The following is a 21,730-nucleotide window of genomic DNA, read 5'->3' on the forward strand; positions in this document are numbered from 1 at the left end:
TTAGAGACACTCAAAGAAAATAACTGCAATTAACGCTGTCTGAATAAAATAATGAACAGCAAAATGATATTCGGATGGTTCATTCATTTACTTCCGTATGATGAAAAACATAGCCTTCTGCATGCTGAATCATCTTATATTTAGTAATTAGAAAATTAATATCATGGTTTAGTGCCTCTTAACTAAGACGAGGTCCTCATTTGGCAAATTTAGTGGCTTTATAATTCCTTTCCTTATTGCATGCATCTCCTTTACTTCAAAATACAAGGAAGAGGACTATGAAACCGATCTTGACATGGCAAGAAGGGAAGCTATTCTCAGTAGAAAATGAATACAAGTCCAGTGGGGGGGCGGAGGGGTGATACACCTACAAACTTGAAGAGGAAAAAAATGTTGGGAGAGGGAAGGAGGGAAGGAGAATTCACATTCAGCAATTCAGCACTAACCAAAATTTAGCACAGCGTACAAAAAACATTTGCCTCACTGGGAGCTCTTTCTTTCTCCTTCGATGACAACTGAAGCCTTGCTGGCTATTACACCCCCACATGCTTCTGCATCTTTGGCAGATTGCTGGCTCCTGCTTCTGAAGTGATAGGTAGCCTCTCTTTCTCCTAGACAGCTTCAAGAAAAATAGGTTTTTGTTTTTATGAGCATAATTTGTCATCTTGCTACTGATGTCAAAGTAAAGTGTTATTCTCCCTCCCCCCACGGGCGCCCATTTCTTTCTACCATAGACAGCAGAGAAGGAAACAAGAAAGAATGATCAACACCTTACAAAACAACCATTCTATGTTGTTACAACTATAGTAGCATACAAAATCTGCAAATCCATGCAAATCCACACAAACCTCAAGAGTGGAGTCATGTCTTCTTTTTTAAGTGCTTAAGATGACTCTTCTAAGCACCACAAAACTTAGTTAATTTAATTAAGGATAATTTTAATCAGCTCTCTGTAGCATTAATTATGTGACACTCTTGACATTCTTTATTTGCACAAAGCCCATTGAAGGCTTGAGCTGGTGGACTTTTTTTGAATACTGACAGCAGCAGAAAAACGTAGGGTTTCTCTGATCACCAAATTTGGTTTCCGAATCAGCAAGTCTATTAAACTCAAATTCAGCCATTTGTTTCTTTATAGATGAATTGCACTGGAAAATAGTTTGGATGTGGTTGTGCCTATGGATTCAAGTGGAAAAAAGGAAATTAAATTAAGCTATCTATTTAACCACTACTGATGTGGCAAATGTTTATGTTTTTTTAAAGAAAGAATAGAAGATATACCTTTTCTAAAATGAGAAAACAGATAATGGAGGCTTAGATTAAAATGGGCCAATATGAGTTAATAGGTGCAAGCCTGGTTACTTTGAGGAACAGAAACTTGGTGTGGGTGGGGGGGTGGGAGTTAGCATTTTGCTCATATGAAGGACATAGGTTGAGGTCCATATGTACAGATTGCTTGAGAAAAATTTAAATGAATTGGAACCAGACAGATTCTAGAAGACCCAAAGACATTGCAGCAAGCGGCAAAGGAGAAAACAACAAAAAGCTATGAAGGAGCAAATCTATTTTCTGCCCAGTATACTATAAAATATTACAAAATGAATGCAAATCCAACTTCACATTTATCTACTTCATGGTTCTTCTGCCATCTGCTCTATTGTTTGTTCATGACTCCCCTCAACTTCCTTTTGTTGCATTCAACTCAAGAAATCACTTTCACAGCATTGCACGTTCATGTCTAACTCTTAAACAGCAAATCACTGGGGGGTGGGGGCGGCAAATCACCCTTCTTTGAAGCTTGCCTGCACAAGGTCAGGATGGCGAGGATGCAACCTGAAGAATAAAACAGAAGGGCACCACAGCACACTCTCGCCCTGACAGACAGAGCACGAACCATCCCTCTTACAAAGGCTCCTTGCTAAAGTGCTGCATTTCCTGCAGTGGAAACCATAAATTCTTCCGCATTCCATTTGCCTTTCAGTTTTCCCTTTGCTTTCTAACAGCATCCCTCTTTGGCAGCATAAGTAGGTCAAATGTGGCTTGTTCTGAAGTGTTCTCTTTCAGTGAAGAGCTCATTGTTTCAAAGGCACACTTCGGGTCAACTCCAACGCCATGGTTTCCAATTCCCCCCTCCCCCCCCCGCTCATGAAAAGCGGTAGAGAATGTCACCAGTAGAGGCTCTTGAAGTATTTACTATAGATAGTATATTTTAGTTCAGATGCCCCACTCCCTTTTATTTCCTTCAGAGGGCTCTCAGTAAGGTTAGAAAGCTGAAACACATGGCAAATATATTGTTATTGGAGATGGAATGCTCTGCAAGGCATTATCTAGCCATATAATTTAGGTATGTCCCATTACCCTTTGGGTGGGGGAAGATAATATTAATACTACCAACATGAATACTAATAATAATACTAATCATTAATCCTTCTGATGACAGATTATACTACAAACCACAGTAATACTAGTAACTCATGTATCACCAGTATGAATATCAGTGTTGATGAGAATAAACAGTGAGGGGGTGGCGGGTGATCCTATAAAGCAATCTTTTTTTCAATGGGAGCACTTCCAGGGGCAATGCTGATTGGTAGAACTGGTCACACCTGTGCAGTACTATCAGATGAAAGACAGCTTCTTGTAAGGTTCATAGTTGCACAATGAACTTAATAGAGCCTGGAAGTTGGTTTCATCTCGATTTCCATCTGAAAGGAAGTCTCTCTCTCTCTCTGTATTACTAATTATTATTTACATTTATTCATAAATGCTTTATGTATTAAAAAAGAAGGGGAAGCGGAAACAGATGACATTGCCACTATTTCCCTGCTGACTTTTTATTTTAATAAAGCTGTAAACATCCTGGAAACTTTGATTCTGCTGTCTAGAAATCTCAGGGATGGGTGGAAAGAAGCATGTTCATCCTAGTCCAGTTTTGGCCTATATAACTGAATTCCTTTTTTCTTCTTCTCCCAGCCAAGAATGCTACATTTTCACGTGCTTCTGAAAGCTTCCAAAATAGAAAGTTTCCTACATATAAATACTATGGTATGCATATGAAAATACAAATCTTTCAAATGAAGGATGCAGCTTGATGAGATGGTGGAAGGTCCTGACGTTTGCTTTTTTTATGCTTAAAAGAATCATGGGGCTGGCAGACATAGGGGAGAAATAGGGCCAGGGGTGCGGTGCTGGGGAGGAGATATTTAACCCTTTATTCCTGGCAAGGCTTCCCTGGTTTAAATCCCCACCTCAACACAAAGCTCTGCTTATTTTGTCCTATGAAACAAAATGTGTAGGCATTTTACAGGTTTGGAGAGAGTCAGTCTAAAAAAAAAGATTAAAAAATGTACGCCACATTTCAGAAAGGCTGTATAGGAGTTATGCTTGAGACAAGGCATATATTTTTTGCATGCAGGAAATGATGAAACATGAGGATCAGGCTAGTTCTTTTAACAGTACATAAGGCAAATGAAATCTTCTTGAATGAATTTATAACAGGAAAAAAATCCCCTATGGAAAAACAGAATAGAGAAACAATACCGAGTATAAGAAATCACTGGAGAAAGCCCAGAGTTCGGTTTAAATCAGTGCGCCATGTACAAGCGCTGTCTTACAAATAGGATTATTTAATTTAAACCTTAGATCTGCCTGGTTCCATTACTTCAAATGGAGCTTGTCATATCTTGACTTCATTATAAATCAGGGTTGTATTACAATTTGCGCTTAGGTGATATCACCGCACGGATATACAAAGCAAGGAGCAGCAAATAAATAAATAAACAAATAAAATTACACAGCAGTCGGTAAATAGAGCAAAGTCACTGCCTTTCTCTGAAAGGCAAAGAGTCATCCTGCTAAATGAGGATCCAAGCTGCCCTGCACGAAGACTGTTACTAATAAATAAAAGACCTCTGGGAAAAGTGCTGAGCATACGCAGGATCTATTTTCAGCTTGCATCAGCAGCTGCTACCCCTGGGATCACATCTTTACGCATACCCCAACACCATATGTAATCACTCGAGTGCTGCAACCAGTAAGATAATGAAAGAGCGCAGCATAAATCTACACTTGAGTGGAATGCTAAATGAGGAAAATAATACAAAAGGGGGGAAATAAACCACATTTTCAAGTCATTAGGAAGAAAGACTTTGACATATGAAGTGTTGCAGCCATTAATAGCACTTATCATATAGAGTGGAGACAAAGAGACAAATTAATCAAACTGACAGAACTGGGACATTTTATGCTAATGCGGGCTCCTGGGTTTTCGTTTCTATTCCTCTGCGCCCGGAAAACCGATACCATTACAGGGCAGGAAATTGCACGAACATGCAACAGATCATAAAAATTCACGTGCCTCAGAAACACCGCCAAAAGCACTGTAAAAACAAGACTAGGGACCCCTACAGAGGAACTACCTACAGCTAATGAATGCAAATAAGTACAGGAATACTTCCTATTCATGCATAACAATGAGATACTGGCTTTGATTCCACAGTCTCCACCATTAAAAGCAAAAAAATGAAGACTAGGGACCTGCTGGTCAAATCAGATTCTGACATGATATACAAAGGATAAGGGAGAAGAAAATGTGTTTGCTTTCTACAACTTACTTCAGCAGCTGCATTGCTATGTTTTTCTTTCAATATAAAAAATTATATTAAAAATGTAGAAGCCGAGCGCAATGAACAAAATACAGATATCCACAATAAAGTGTGTAATTGAAAAAGAAAATACTCTGGAATGGGGAAGGCTTATGTGATGGTGGAGAAATTAGATTCGGTTCACAGCCTACGAATTTTGCACTTTCCAAAACAGTACAAGAACTGGAACCTACTCATTCTTTAAAATTTCCACTTCTCTGAATTTTGCGATGCAGTTCTCCAGGCAAGCAATGTTTACCAAAATGCATATACAGTGGTACCTTGTGTTACAGATGGCTTCTGTTCCAGAGGCCAGTCTGTAACGTGAAAAGCCCGCAACTCAAAGAGCCGCATCTGCACATGGGTGCAGTGCAATTTGGCGCTTCTGCGTATGCGGCGAAACCTGGAAGTAACCCATTCCGGTACTTCCGGGTTGCCGTGGGACACAAGATGAAAACATGCAACCTGAAGCGGACATAACATGAGGTATGACTGTATTGGGTTTTAAGGGTCCATAAAATTGCATATACAATGGTACCTCGAGTTACAAACACCTCAGGTTACAAACTCTGCTAACCTGGAAGAGTTACCTCAAGTTGAGAACTCTGCCCCAGGATGAGAACGGAAATCGTGTGCTTGCGGTGCAGTGGCAGCAAGAGGCCCCATTAGCGAAAGCATGCTTCTAGCTAAGAACAGTTTCAAGTTAAGAACGGACCTCCCAAACGCATTAAGTTTGTAACTAGAGGTACCACTGTATCAGTAAACATAACATACAAAAATGCATTCTTTTAAGGGAAAGTGCTTTGCCAATAGGTGTGCCTTAGGCAAAATTTGGTTTCAGCAATTTTAGCTCTAATTCACACATTCTTTCTGTAGCGTGAACACCCCTGAAAACTACATCTGCTTGGTGGCGGGGATTCCATGTTGCTCTCAGAATGCTTCATATCACAATCCTGTACGGGCTTGTTCAGAAGTCAGCTTCCTGTGCTCAATGGGGCAGACCCCTAGTTAAGAGGGGGATTTCAGCATAAACTTTTCACATGTATCACACAAAAAGTGACTGGGTGAGGTAGAAATAAAATCATCATCATCTGCCACTGCCTTAACAAAACTTTTGAATCTGGCCCAATTTTCAGATGAAATCCACTTGCTTACCACACATGCTTACCAATTCCCATGCAGGTGGTGTGACATATGTGCTCTGCATGGAAGCTCTATTTCCAGGATTTCCTCTCCCCCCCTTCCCAAATATATTGAGCCCCGTTGTATGGCCTAGCACAGGCTTCCTTAACCTCGGCCCTCTAGATGTTTTGAGACTACAATTCCCATCATCCCTGACCACTGGTCCTGCTAACTAGTGCTCATGGGAGTTGTAGGCCAAAAAACATCTGGAGGGCCGAGGTTGAGGGAGCCTGGCCTAGTACTACACATTACATGTTATGGGAAGTGCATGGTGGAAGTGACGGTATGCATCTACTTCCTTGACCACGGGACTTGTGGCCACTAATTGGCAGGAGTATGAACTAGAATTAATAACAACACTGTGAAAAGATGGCTCACCATGATTCTAATGTAAAAGAAATAAATTTATAGTAATTTAGCAAAGTTAGTTCATCCTGCTGCTTTGGAAGTAGCTATTTTAAAATCTACGCACTACTGGCTAAATTCACATCTTGTGGAAATGGTACAATGCAACCATATCCTCTTTTTGTGTGCAAGAAAATCAGCATGGGGGGGGTAGACAGAGAGTAGTGCTTAACCCTTTCCTTGTGTACTTAATGTCTATTTGAAATTGTACACCCAGCATTTCAAATGCACACAATTTAAACTGTGTGTGTGTGTGTGTGTGTGTGTGTGTGTGTGTGAGAGAGAGAGAGAGAGAGAGAGAGAGAGAGAGAGAGAGAGAATCACTTGGGGGATAGAGAAGAGAGGATGGGATAAATTTGTAGGTAAAAAATTAAGCACCCGTTCTTTGATCCTCGCTATGTGGCTTTACTTCCACAGAAAGGCCCTTTGGACTAACATACCACCTTTCACTAAAAAATAAAATAAAAATCACCCTATGAAGAAATGTCCTCCAGACTCATCTGGAAAATGGTAAGTTTTTAGTAAGCACCTTCTTTCATAGGGGAAGTGGCTTAGGGGTGGGTGCAACTACAGATTAGGCTTTCCCCCTAGGCTCTGTACCAGAAGCGACCGAGGTATAAGCAGGAGGATCTCACCAGAAGATCTTCAGGCATTGCTGGCTCAAGGAGTACCCCTAGGCTACATACCTGTTCCTTCTGGGTGAGTGCAACATTGCCTAGAGCAGGCAAATTGCCTGATCCCCAGACTTGGGAATTCGCTTACACACAAAGCTTCTGACTCATCAGCACCCAGCTTATTTGCTCTTATCAAGCCCACCATTATGTCTAGGTCTAGGTTTTGCACAGCCACACCTGACAAATGTAACAGAGGAAAAGAGCTGAGTGTCATCCACTTACTGATGCTAATGACCACTCCCAATGGTTTCATATAGATGTTAAATAGCATTGGAGATAAGGCAGTACCTTGAGCACTCCACATCATAGCTGCCAGGGGGGCAAGGTGTAATCACCCAAAGCCACCCTCTAAACAACTCTGTAGGTAGGAGTGGAGCCACTGCAACACACTGCCTCCCATTCTATCCTACCAAGCCGGTTCAGTAAGATACCATGGTTGATGGTATCAAAAGCTGCTGAGAGATTGAGCAAAAGCAGCAAGATCACACTCCCATCCATCTTTCTCCTAGGGCAACCAAGGCTAATACAGTCCCATAAACCAAGCCTTATTAACATACTGTTTGGCTTTCAATTTATATTTCACACAGAATATCAGGGAGGGGGTTTAACCCTGTAGTTTCATGTCTACATAATCTGTATTCAAATAGTGCATTTATATATTCATTTAAGAAACAACAACCTAGAATCAGGAACCACCACCAGAGGGAGGGAAAGGAATGGCTTTCAAGGCTTACAATGCTCTCTTTATCTCTTCCACCTCAAAAAGGTGGATGTTGTGCTGTATGCTAGAAAGCAGAACTATTGTGCCTTCTGAATAAAGTATCACAGGGTGCTTTCATGTGGTTTCTGAAAGCTTTTTTTTTATGGCCACTTCCAATAATATCCAATTCACTAATACACACAACAGAGCCTCACGTCGTATCTGCCGACACGATTACCCTTTTCAGAAACATTAGAAATTCCATTTCTTGGCAAAAAATAAGAAAAAGAAAATCACAGATGAACTATGGAATTGCAATCCTGGAATGCTCTGAAATAGCCAGCCAAGAAGTTGTAACAGAGGATTTTCAGGCCAATAGTTAAATCTATGTAATTCAGGGAAGAGAATGAGTCGTCTCTCTCGACACAGACTCATGATGCTGTGATTGTCAAAGTACACTTAGAACATAGACTGCAAAAGTTCAAACAACTAGCATGCATGCATCCGACTACAGGTGTAATTCCACCCCCCCCCATCAATCCGCAGAGGCCAGAGAACCACTTGCAAAGTGCTCTGGGTGTAGAATGATGATAATGCTTATTAGTGATCTGAGCATAATGCAATATAAATGTTCACAGATCTTAGCTTTATCACTTTAGCCTGAAAACTGATGGGTGCAAACAACCTCTCTCCAAAAGGAAAGATGGGAGAGGAGAGGAGTGAAGGCTGGAATGCAGGCCAGTCTGGAATCTGCCAAATCAGTGGAATAAATAAAGTGTATGAAGAGCTTCAGTTGATAGTTGCTGAGGGAAAGTATGTATGGCACCTTGAGCTCTTTGGGGAAATGGCGGGATAAAAATGTAGCAATGAATGAATGAATGAATTTCTCCACATCATACATAATTGTATGAACCTTTATCATGTCCCATTCATTCTACCTCTCCACCCCTCTTGTCCTCCCCACCCAAGCTAGAAAGTCTTTCCCAGTAGAGTTGCCATCTCTATCCCTCTGATTATTGTTTTGTTAAATCACTAGATATTTAAATACATACTGATTTTGTATAATTATTTTTAACCTATGATGAATTCCTGCCTGCTCTGAAAGCCAGGCAGCGAATTTGTCCATTAAAAATGGCTACTACTCCTGCTTTAACTATTCTTTGTTTTTTCTCCAAATTCAGATCACTGTGGAGACCAGATGTGCTGCATCTGATGAGCACTCTGTCAAAGTATTATACACAATACATAAACAGAGGAGAGAAGAGAGGTGCACATAACGGAACACTCTCGGTTTCCTAAAAGAACAAAGAATAAAACACAGTAAGTCATAATCCTTCATATAACACTCCAGTAGTAATTGACCTTGTGCATTCTGCCTTTGATTTTTCTCCTGTGCCCAATCATCTTCTGTTGGCTAATACACAACACTCCGCTCCCCCATCTCGGGCCAGTCGGCTGCCGTGGATGGCTAACTGATGCAAGGGCTTCTCACTGCTGCCACTTAAGGAACACAGTTAACGCTGGATGCCTGACTCCATCCCACCCATGGCTCTGAATGGATGAGCTTTCTAAACACACTTGGCTTCTGCCAGCCTAGAAGCCTGAGTTCATCTTTCTACCTGGCATTTCTTTCATGTAAAACATTCAGCAACCCAAGGCATTATATATGCAGATCTATAAGAAAACGGATGAGATAATGCAGGACAGCGACTGTCACTGAAAGGTGTTATGTTTCAAAGCAGATCCCAGATAAATACTTAAAACGAGAGCAAAGTGCAAAGATAGCATATAATACACACGCTCTGTATTGGTAACACAATTTAGAAAAATAAACAAGGAAATGTTATGATGGGCTGGCTGGGCAGGAAGAGGGGAAAGCATACTATTCCTATAATGTTGTACTGCCTGTAATTCTGGCTATCTTATATGACATCAGTATTTGACAAGAGCTCTAGACAACACTGACTGCAAGCCCAGCATTTTTCCCATGGAAAATGGCTTCCTTAGGAGTCATTGTTTTGTTACCTTGCTTTGGTATTTCCAAGACTTTATTTATAATGGGTTAAAACTCCCTTTAGTTAAAATCTCAACTTGTCAGAAGCAGGAAAATAAAATAAAATCCATGCTTTCCTTCCACGCAGCTTTCACCTTCAGATATGACTAATGCAGCTTTGCTTTAACTGGCAAAGAAGAGCAGGCAACCCTATGAATCAGGCACTATTCTAAACAGTGCTGGGTATTTCTAAAGTAAAAGTACCACTACACCATGAATGACTCAATCGTTTTCCTGAGAGTTATTACTTGCAGCGATGAAGCAATGTTAATTGGATAATGGCCTTCTGCCAGCTAATATTGGCATGACCTACAATACCCTTGGCTGACAGCCCTGGATGTCTCTCTATCACACTTCTTTTTTTTGTAATCTAGATGGGAAGTGGAAACCATTAAAAAAATATTCCCAAGTGCTATTTAACTTCTTATCATGAATTAAAAGCTTAATTAAATGCCTTGTTAAAAGGAAGGAAGACTGATTTCTATGATTAAATAAAGCAAAACAACAACAACAACAGGAATATGGATCAAATCAATTCTACTGAATTAATATGTTTCTTGGGAAATAATTTATTCGGTTTGAATTTTTAACAAGAGTCATTATGGAAAGTGCACAGAGAGGAGGATCCCTCCTGCTGCTCCATAGGCGGGTGGGTGTCATGAGGCCTAAGTGGGTTTCCCCCTCCAAATGAATGGTACTAAGTCATAGACTAAAACTCAAACCCACCATGACAGCAAATACTGTATAACCAAGATGAATTAACCTTGTGCTTTCATGACAGCCCTAGGATGAAACCCTACATCTGCTTAATTGGGGGTCTGGTTCCACCAAACTCAGCAGAGCTTGCTTCTGAAGACATCCCAAGGATGTCTAGTGTTTTAGTGGTCATATTGGCTGGGGTTGATGCAAGTTCGAGTCCAGCAACATCTGCAGGAAAAGCCATGTCGGTTACCCCGGGTATGAAGAGTATTTGCTCTGTTGCTTTGGAGTTTTATTACTTTAAAGTTTTCTTCATCTGTATAATTTACTCCAGTTTCAATATTTTATTTTATTATCTTATTTTATTATTACATTTATATCGCATGTCTCTTCCAAGGAGCACAAGGTGGACATAGGAACAGCCTTATAATGAGTTCATCCACGTAGCTCAGTATTGCCTACTGTCAGGGACTGGGAAGAGGAGGAATGGGGGAGACCACCTCCCCAGCCTGACCCTTCCGGGGAGAAGGAAGAGGAAGATTTACAACAGGGGTTTGCGGGAGGGCATGGGAGAGGAGGAGGAAGAAGAGGAAGCGGGGCGCCAGCTGACAGCATCCTGACACCTACACTGGCTTCTCCAGTCACTCTCAGCGGCTTCCAACAAAATATTAAAATACAGTGGTACCTCTGGTTACGTACTTAATTCATTCCGGAGGTCTGTTCTTAACCTGAAGCACCATTTTAGCTAATGGGGCCTCCCGCTGCTGCCACGCTGCCGGAGCATGATTTCTGTTCTCATCCTGAAGCAAACTTCTTAACCTGAAGCACTATTTCTGGGTTAGCAGAGTCTGTAACTTGAAGCGTCTGTAACCTGAAGCATATGTAACCTGAGGTACCACTGTACAGTAGCGTGCACTGCTGCCACCTCCCCGCCCCCCACCACAGCAATTTGCTCCTCCACCTCCCCACCAGTTTACTTTTTGAATGGTTTGCTGCTGCTAACACACAGGAGCACAGGTGGCCTCTCCAGCTCCCTGCCTTCTTTGCCTTCTTCTATAGAGGGGGTACTTTCTCAGAGCAAGGCATTCTGGGTGAGGTGGCATTGGGAGTGTTCCCGTGCCTCTGATCCTTTTCTATGGCAGCTAGAAATTTTCTTTTAAAATTGAAAGCTAGTAAAGTTACTTTAGTAAATTTTAACTTTTTTTTAAAAAAAGTTTTCTAACGGTAACTGCAAAGGTAGAGACACTTCCCCTAGGATGCCTTTCCCTGAGGCACAAATTCCTTCCTCAAAGCCAGGGATGGTGATGCTGTGAGTTCTCTGAAGAATCTCATAAGGGCTGAATAGGTGGACCAGCAGGTGAGGCAAGTGAATGGGGGGGGGGGGGCTGGGGACAATAAGACTCCCCTACTAACCCTGCCACTGGAGATAGTTTGTTCAGTTTATTTCATGCAAACATCAGCCTTGTTCTGGTATTACAATTTTATACAGATGGACACTTGTATAACGTGAGATTCTGCTGCACAGTTATTATCTTTTCCTGGTCTAATACAAACAGTAAAAGCTGAAGCGTGTTGGAAGTACATTTACTGGTCCTAAAAAGATTCCTGTGCTACTTTCCGCATTATAAAATGTGCATTTAAGTGACAGTAATATTAGAAGCAATTTGCATGCTGCAACGAAGAGGACTAGAAATATCTTTCAAACTTCTACAAGTCACTTGATTGTATAAGGTACTGGTAGTGCAGCGAAACTACAGTGAGTTTGCCGTTTTGGATTTTACATTTCTCACTATCTTTTGAGATAGTAGAAAGCTGTCTTCTATGTGCTGGAAATAGGCTTTTTCAATTATTCTTAAGTGTCACACAACCACTTGTAACGCAGCAAAAAAGTCCCAGTGACCCTGTTAATGTTGTGAGCTTGAGAGAATACCTGCTTGGGAGACATACTCTGTTCTCTTAGTCACTTTCTATTATGCATTCCCTGTTTCTGCAATGGCTCATTCTACAACCTACAGATAGGTATTCCAGATCATTTTCCAGCTCTTGATTCAGCAGCAGATTAATTGAGTTCATGAGGCTACGTTTGTATGATCCCTCCCTGTTTCTGCTCTTCCTTCTTCCCTGCCTGCTGCCTTGTTCTTGCCTGGTAAGCTCCTTTGTTCTCTTGTTTCTAGCCCAGAAGACCATAGGGAGTCTGATTCTGAATCATTTACTGCCTTCACTCCTGGGACTAAAACACACACAGAGTCAAATCTGAAAACATGAAGGGGCTCTGACCTCAGTGTTGTTGTTTGTTTTTAAAAAAACCTTTCAGGTTTAGCTAATTCCTAACTGCAAGAGAGTGGCTTATTCTCTGTCTCTGTTACCATGTTATAAAGTTTTGCTTTTTTTAAGGGACGTAGGAATGGTGACATACTATACCTCCTCTGGAAGGCTGACCACCAGATCATTTTCTGTCTGCCCGACCAACACCTGCAAGAAGTATTCGCTGCACGCAGCCAGCACAGCCCGGTGGGCTCGGAACTCTTTCCCCTCCACAATCAAAGTCACATCACAGAGAATATCCTGCTTCCGCTGGTCATTGAGGCACAGGAGGATATTGGTACAATGGACTGTTGACTCATACACATACATGGGGGATTCAGTCTTCTCATCCACAGACATTCCGTTCACACCCTAAAATAGAAACAACAAACAATAAGGGAGAGAGATAGGGCTGGAGAGATTTGTCAAAGTGCTTGCTAAGAAAGGAAGATTACATCATGATTTCTGCGTCCTGCATGGGTTAGCCAGCTCTCTGCAGAACTGCTGATCAGCACTTTGATTCTTAGCTGGAACAAAGAGCTCAAGAAATATATATATATATATATATATATATATATATATATATATATATATATATTTCTCTGAAATGTATCTCTGAAAAGACAATTGCATTATAAGCTTTTTACTCTATCTACTTAGTTGGCTCTTTCTCCCTCCCACAACAGTGAATCAGGAATATGGAATTATGCCTTGAAATGTTGAAGGCTATCAACCAACACAGTTTTAATAGATAGGAGGCTCCTGGGAAAGGGTGGGGAGAGAAAGGGAAGCACAAATTAAAAAAACAAACATTTGAGAGCATCTTCTGGCAGAGAAAAGCAATTCAACCCAGAGCTCTTTCATATTAGAACTATAGTGCCGAACTGGAGCTTACTGGCACAATTCAGAATAAGTTATCACAACCCAACATTTCACAGAAATCTCTGTGTAAAATTCCCACTGCCTATACACAGAATATTTATCAGCATCAAAAAGAATGGGGCAGTGGGATTCACTCTGTATGTACACTTGACCTGTAGGATCAATGTGTTTGTGTGTCTTCAGAACTGGACCCAGCAGAGGAACAGAGGAAGCTTTATACCAAATCATACCACTGGTTAACGTAGTCAAGTTTTATCTACTGACCAGCAGTGGGCTCTCCCAGAGTATTAGGCAGGAGTGCTTCCAAGCTCTATCTCGAGATGCTAGGGATTGATCCTGAAACCTTCGGCATACAGTGCACATGCTCTATTCACACTTGTAAATGATCTGAGAACACCTTGCACCTCAATAAACTGGCCTGGAAACAGATACCCTGCCGGTACTGTGACCATGCTCTCTTAATAATAGTTAGCATTAAAATAAAACTTTCCCCCAAGTGTTCAAATCATTCTCTACAGAGAGATCTGAGCTAGTTGCCGATTTGCTAGTGGGCCAAGTTCAAGGTGATACTATTGGTATATAAAGTTCTTAACAGCTTAGGACCAGTTTACTTGTGGGATCGCCTTACCCCACATGTGTTCTTCTGCCAACCTAGCAGTTTGAAAGCACACCAGTGCAAGTAGATAAATAGGTACCGCTGTTGTGGGAAGGTAAACAACGTTTCTGTGCGCTCTGGTTTCCATCACGGTATTCTGTTGCGGATACCTTTCTTTCAGTGTGGGAGAACCTACACCTTGGAGCACACTGTTGACACCAGGCAGGCAACTTCACTGTGTTCTTTTTGGCGCCTGCTTGAAACTTTTTTGTTTAGGCAAGCTTAACGATACTTGTTGATATGTTTTAATGTATTGTCAGTTTACTGCTGGTTTTAATTGGTTTTTAAAAATGTTTTTAATTACTTGTTTTCCACTGCCGTAATGCTTTTCTGCAAGCACTTAGCCAAGTGAGTAACTATTCACAGTGACTTGCGTTTGATAGGTAGAAGCAAGCTTTGTTCCTCACCTGTAAGGTGCTTCACTTTATTGAATACAAAAGTAGCTACCATTCTCACCTCTAAGCAAGAATGTCAACAGAGCTGGCACTGCTTCAGGTGCCAAATAAAACCGGTCCTGCATTTGTAAGAACTCAATTGCTTAGTATGGCAGTGCCTACACATTGGAACTTGCTGCCTACTGAGACCAAGCAGGTCATAGAACCACAGAATCGCAGAGTTGGAAGGGACCACGAGGGTCATCTAGTCCAACCCCTGGCAATGCAGGAATCTTTTGCCGAATGTGAGGCTTGAATCAACTGCCCTGAGGTTAAGAGATTCATGCTCTGCCAAATGAGCTACCGCAAGCCCTCTGCCTTCAATTTACTCTTTATCGCACTTGCTAAACAAGCAGACAAGCCTTAGAAAGTTGGAAGTACCATATTTTTCGCCCCATAGGATGCACCACCCTATAGGACGCACCTAGTTTTTTGGGGGGGAAATAAAGGGAAAAAAATATTTCCCCCCCAGGCACGGGGCGGGGGAAGCCCGGGCTTCCCCCGACCCCAGCCCCCAGAACAGCCTGCTATCCGCAAGCCTAGGGAGCCGCGCCAGTCTCCCCAGGCTTGCGGACAGCTGTGCGAAGCCCGGGTGCGCTCTTCAGCGCGCCTGAGGCTTCGGAATGCAGGCAGATCTGCGCAACCCACCGGAGCCCGGCGCGGCTTGGCGCCGGGCTCCGGAGGGTCGCGCAGAGCTGCGCAGAGCCCGGGAGGGCAGGCAGCTCTGTGCGACCCTCCGGAGCCCGGCGCGGCTTGGCGCCGGGCTCCGGAGGGTTGCGCAGAGCTGCGCGGACCCCAGGAGGGCAGGCAGCTCTGCGCGACCCTCCGGAGCCCAGTGCGGCTTCGCGCCGGGCTCCGGAGGGTTGCGCAGAGCTTCCTGAAGCCTGGAGAGCGAGAGCCTCTCGCTCTCCAGGCTTCAGCGAAAGCCTGTATTCGCCCCATAGGACGCACCCACATTTCCCCTTCATTTTTGGAGGGGAAAAAGTGCGTCCTATAGGGCGAAAAATATGGTATTTTACATCTGTTTTAGTATTTTAACTTTTTAATGTTTTAAAATATGGTTGTGAATTCTATTTTATTTTACTGTTTTATCTTTAGTAAACCTCTTTGAAGTGTTTTTTTTTACAATCAAGCAGAGAACAAATTTTATGAAATAAATAAATAAGAAAGAAAGAGAAAAACTTTAAAAAACATTTTATTAAGTAGGACAAGATTTGGTGTGACAAAACATTTTAACACCAGCCCTCACCATGTAAAAGGTTCCACAAACATCAGAAGAAGAAATAAGGCAGAGGAATTAGTGAGAGATTACAGATGGATGTAACCCAAGCACAAGCGTCAGAAAATATACAAATATACAAAGAAGATAAAAGTTGCTTTTTAAAAAAAAAAAAAAGAGTAATACCCAAAGCATTGTTGCATTTCGCAAAGGCAAAACAATAAAGGAAAGTATTTCAATTTCACCCCAAATGAAGCCAACCTGGTCTGGGACAAAAGGTCCGACTGACTGACTGACTGACTGACTGACTGGTCTAGATGGGTTAAAGGGGAAGCTGATGTTTGCACAGGTCTGCCTACACAAAAAGGTATCAAGTGGGCATGTGCTGGGGAATGCAGTTTGGTCTATAGTTATGCAGACTGCCCTATTTGTCTCTTATACTGATATTTAAAAAGGACAGAAGAATTCATTATTTAAGAAACAGAATAAGGCAACTATAAATTATTGCCTCTTCGCTCCCATTTTGATTCTTTCAAGTTTTCTGCTTCCTGGGTTGCTCTGAAAATATGAGACAAGTAGCATGCATGAGATAAATAAGCAGAGGTGGGTAGCACCACTGGTTCAGGTGCACTGGGCACCAGCACCACAGGGGGCGCCACAACAATAATGTCAAACAGAACATGAGAGGCTGGGGAAGGGCGTCACACAGGGTGCCACTGAAATAAAAATAATCTTAAATGTGCTTTTCAGATACGTTTGTGCTTCCATGCTATACAGTGGTACCTCAGGTTACAGATGCTTCAGGCTACATACGCTTCAGGTTACAGACTCCACTAACCCAGAAATACTACCTCGGGTTAAGAACTTTGCTTCAGGATGAGAACAGAAATCGTGCGGTGGTGGCGTGGCAGCAGTGGGAGGCCCCATTAGCTAAAGTGGTACCTCAGGTTAAGAACAGTTTCAGGTTAGATAGTGGTACCTCAGGTTAAGAACAGTTTCAGGTTAAGAATGGACCTCCAGAACAAATTAAGTTCTTAACCCGAGGTACCACTGTATATAACCAGCCACAGAAGTAAATGGTATAATTCAAATAGGGTGGTGAAAGTGATTAGCAGATTGGCTAGATGAGAAGAGACTGCAAAAGACGATGCTCTAAGAAGAACATAAATAAGAGGTGACATCACTTTGCAACACTAATGAAGGGCAAGAGAGATTAAATTAATGCCCTCCTTTCAATGAATGAAAAAGTGTATTTCCCTCCCCTCCTGCTCACCTTTGAAGGAGATTCTGTCTGGGAGACAAATGTAGAGACTGAGCATGTGAATTACCGCCAAAGGCTTCCCAGCCCTCTGGCAACTGTCCACATTCACTTGCCTTTCATTTTAATCCCTGGAGGCGCTATCTCTGAAGCAAAGTGGAAGGAAAAGATGAGATTGCCACCTTCTCTCTCCCCCTCCCCAGCTTTGGGGAAAGAGCAGGGTGATACCTGATACTTTAGAGCACAAAATCCAAATAAGGCCATACTTCTCCCAAGACTGGAAGTCAAGTGTGAGGTAGTGTCCCATTTAACTCCATTGCATAGTCTATTCTGAGATTGTTTGTGAGAAAAGACTTGTCCATCTACTGAGCTCTGCGTATTAGTGAACATAAGCCAGGACTGGGGCAGTGACAATCACAAATACTGGTTGGCTACTAAGAGAAGTCAAATTCTTCAGATTCCTGGTTGCAGCAGAAGTTGTATAATGGCTGCCATGGCTGGAATCTCATCAAGGATGAAGGATAAAATTTACACCACATAATATGGGCAGAAGCAGAGCCCACTGGTGGGCCAACTCTTACACTGGTGCCCTCCCATGAGTGCTAGGGCTGCCTGAGGCATCCATTCAGGTGACATACAGTGCCCTGGAACAATCACTGACATAGCATTGATATGGGACATGGTGTAGAATTGAAAACCCACTTCATGGACAGGTATAAGGGTGGGACCTGCCAAGGTGCTGGGTACCTGGCAGCTGCCTAGTGGTGCCAATTTGCTAACTCTGGCCTTAGTCAGGACTTCACATCAGTTAAGTGGAAGAGCCCATAATAAGCAGGCACCACTGGCCTACTCATACCATGCTCAGCAAGGCTTCAGGTGGGTAAAGACACACACTTATCAATGCATCAATTTTTGATGCTGAAAGTGAGCAAGACAACATTAAGAGGTAGGATACATGATATCCCTGCCATGCCACCCCAAATGGCATCCCTGTTGCACACTCTACCCATCTCAGCTGGAACATTTAGGAGCTCTTACTTTGTGGAGAACTATCATCATGCAGCAAGTATCTTGCATTCTTTGTAGGGGGTGGGAGAGAAGACCCACTACATAATGTTCCATTCTATGTAATAAGCATTAAACCTGAAGGCAGGAAAACATACAACAGGAATGTTGTTTTTGATGGCCCCTAGAGCATGAATAATTCGTGGTGAGTCAGACTAGGAAGGATAGTCTTGGCTGTACCTTTTATTCCCTGAATATCAATTTTTTACCTTCCCCCCACTCCCAGAAGTGGCCGAGTTCTGCACTACTTCATAGGTATGTGCAGGTAAGTTTATGTTTATATGGACAGGTTAGTTTTAAAGGATTGTAGTACAAGTACAAATTATCTTCAGAAAAATCCAGAATGAATTTTAATTATCATTTTAATTAACTGATTTTCCAATCAGTTAATTATACAACACTCTTGCATCTTTAAGGCAAGGAAGGTTTAAAATAAGAAAAGAAAGATAGATTCTATGAAACAATCAAGATGCAGTGAGTTAAATAAACACCAGTTCTAACACTGGAAAGCAAGACAGCCAAATATATTCAGTCTAAATAAGCTAACAGGACAAAAGGTCCCCCACATACGCACAGTAATTGCTACATAGCAGTAGGTCAATCTGTCAAGAAAAGTCTTAATTACAAGCGGAATGGAAGCAAACTGAACTGCTGAATTCAGTGAGTTGGGCGTCTCAAATGTGAGTGGAATGAAGAGCTACTGACATTTGTTACACTAATATAGCTTCTTCATAACTATATTATCTAAGCCACGGGTGCAGAGTCCTTTTCAGCCCAAGGGGCCACGTTCCCTTTTGCAGAGCCCTTCAGGGGCCACGTGCTAGTGATGGGCCAGAGGCAAAAGTAGGCAGAGCAATGGATGAGACTCTTATGTCTGTACAGCAGACCACATTCCAGCCATGCAAAAACCAGAGGTTTCTATACACTCATACCCAGCTTTCCATCCAGGCAAGCAGGATAAATTATCACAGTTCAAAGACACATTCAGGTTGCCCAAGGGGGTCTCAGAGCTAAGTGAATGAAGGGCCAAGGAGTCTTGGGGGCCAGATAGAGAGATCTGGATGGCCACCTTTCACCCTCAGGCCTAAGGTTCCCCATCTCTGATCTAGGCAAAGATACAAGTTCTGATAAATAGCAGCAACCTTCCAACCCTTAGTCCTAGAGTGCTCACAGTGAAAATATCCAGGTTAAAAGAGTGATAGATACATGCAGGAGCTGTTAGGTCAAAATGCTAATACAGAGCGACTTAGTTCCAACCTTTAGAAAATATAATTATGAGGTTGGGGGGGGCATTAACAGGAGGCAGAATGGCCACGAAGGAAAGAAGATGGCCGTTTAAACTCCAGCTCTGCTCCAAAGCTCGGAAAAACTGTTTTCAGCAAAAGCCCTGGTTGTCAAAACCCCAAACCTTGAAGCAAGGAGAGGGGAATGCAAAAGGATTTAGAAAAGCTGAAAATAAAAGACCTCACTCCATTCTTCCTGCCCTGAGACAGAAGGCTTACTTCAACAAGGACACTAATGCATGGTCCAGGATGCTGCCGCCCTTAAAAGTGGCCTCTTCCTTGTTCCAAAAGAATATCTTAAGAGAAGAATTTGCAGCACAAGAAGAAGCCATAAAGAAGCTTATTAAAAAATACTTGGAAAGAACTAATGCTTCCAATGGAAATGAAACTGACAGAACTTAACAGGAGACTTAACAGAAACAACTACAGCAACAAAAGAATGAAGCCAAATCCATGCCCCCCTCCCCAAATCAAAGAATTACAAAAAGGAAATACAGTGGTACCTCGGGTTACAAACACTTCGGGTTACAGACTCTGCTAACCTGGAAGTAGTACCTCGGGTTAAGAACTTTACCTCAGGATGAGAACAGAAATCGCGCTGCTTCGGCGTGGCGGCAGCAGGAGGCCTCATTAGCTAAAGTGGTACCTCAGGTTAAGAACAGTTTCAGGTTAAGAACGGACCTCCGGAACGAATTAAGTTCGTAACCAGAGGTACCACTGTACAGATATATGCAACAAGCTTGAAGATGCAGAAAATCGAAATATGACAATTAATTTACTTTTTTTTTTTTTTGTAGAGAGAGTGCAAGAGAATGATCCTGCACAATTTACTGCCTCATGGCTTAGATCACTGCTTCCAGACCTCATAGTATCTGCTGATGATTTTGATCGGGCACACATAGCACTTGGACCCAAACTTAGGGAGGGAGCTCCATTCCACTCCCCATGATATAATTGTCTGCTTTTCCCCTTACAGGTAGGAGGAGGAAGTGTGGAACAAACAGAGGAACCTAATATCCACAATGTATAAAAACAGCCCAGTTATGGTGATACAGGATCTGACTTCTGAAGCACTGAAAAAAGGAAAGAATCTATGTGCTTGCACAATTAAACTGCAAGAAACTGTAATTAAATATCACTGGGGCTTCCCCTCCTGTCTTATTGTCATGAGAGGATCAATATAGGTCATAGCAACAAATAGACTGGAAGCAACACGCCTCCTCAGTACTTTTGGAACTGGCCTACCTCTGGAATGGCAGCAAGCAATGGAAGAAGAAAAAGGTGAACTTTCTCATGCTGGTTGAAGGATGCTAACAGGAGCAAAAGTTCTCACAAATGCCTCACACATAGCAACAGAGGAAACCACTACAACATACCAAGCAGATTCCTATGTTCTAGACCCTCGTGATATTGCTGACACACCTAACTTGTGGCTGTAAGAAAATATCAAGGAAAATGGTATCCTGTTTACAAGTTATCCTTTAATCCACAAGGGTGCCTATTCTCCCATTTTGTTCACCCTAACTTTGGAACCATTAGCTATATGCTTCAGAACAACACCAGACATCAAGGGACTCCAAACTGGAAAACAAAAAGCATATCTATTAAATGAAGATGAGTTCTTAGCACATCTTCAGAAGGTAAAAGACCCCTGGACAGTTTAGTCCAGTCAAAGGCGACTATGGGATGCAATGCTCATCTTGCTTCAGGTCGAGGGAGCCGGTGTTTGTCCACAGACAGCTTTCCGGGTCATGTGGCCAGCCTGACGACACTGCTTCTGGAGCAACGGGACACCGTGGTGGTAACCAGAGCGCACGGAAACGCCATTCACCTTCCTGCCACAGCGGTATCTATTTATCTGCTTGCACCGGTGTGCTTTTGAACTGCTAGGTTGGCAGAAGCTGGGAGAGAGCAACGGGAGCTCATCTGGTCACGCAGGTTAAAACCGCTGCGGCAAGCCCAAGAGGCTCAGTGGTTTAGACCACAGCATTTAGAACCAGCCTAAAATCCAAAACAGCTCCACACAAACCATGCTTAATGTGTGGAAAGAGAAGGCAGGAATTCTGACTCCAGCACTGCCACCACTGCCCCCCCCCACCTTCCACCCACTATTTAACAACGCTTCACGACAATCTGATGGTGGATGGAGGAGGAAGCAAAAAGTCTGTACTGGTTATGTGACTTTTATAATAGAAATGCACCACTCTCAGACCAAGAAATATGGACTAAACTAGCTAGGAAACTTACAAAACCCCTTGGCTGCTACTCCACCAA

At 42.5% G+C, this 21,730-nt stretch overlaps 1 protein-coding gene across 4 annotated transcripts in view; it reads right to left on the reverse strand.

Moving 5' to 3' along the window:
• BACH2 (BTB domain and CNC homolog 2) overlaps positions 1–21,730 on the reverse strand; it is a 189,109-nt gene that overhangs the window by 31,807 nt on the left and 135,572 nt on the right. For all 4 annotated transcript variants that reach the window (XM_083608322.1, XM_083608324.1, XM_083608325.1 and 1 more), the window contains exon 3: positions 12,778–13,032. In XM_083608322.1, coding sequence (XP_083464448.1) covers positions 12,778–13,020 — 243 coding nt within the window. In that variant the 5' untranslated portion in view covers positions 13,021–13,032. The remainder of the gene's footprint in view (positions 1–12,777; positions 13,033–21,730) is intronic.

Source organism: Podarcis filfolensis, assembly GCF_964270895.1.
Source record: "Podarcis filfolensis genome assembly, chromosome: 3".
Lineage (NCBI taxonomy): Eukaryota > Metazoa > Chordata > Lepidosauria > Squamata > Lacertidae > Podarcis > Podarcis filfolensis.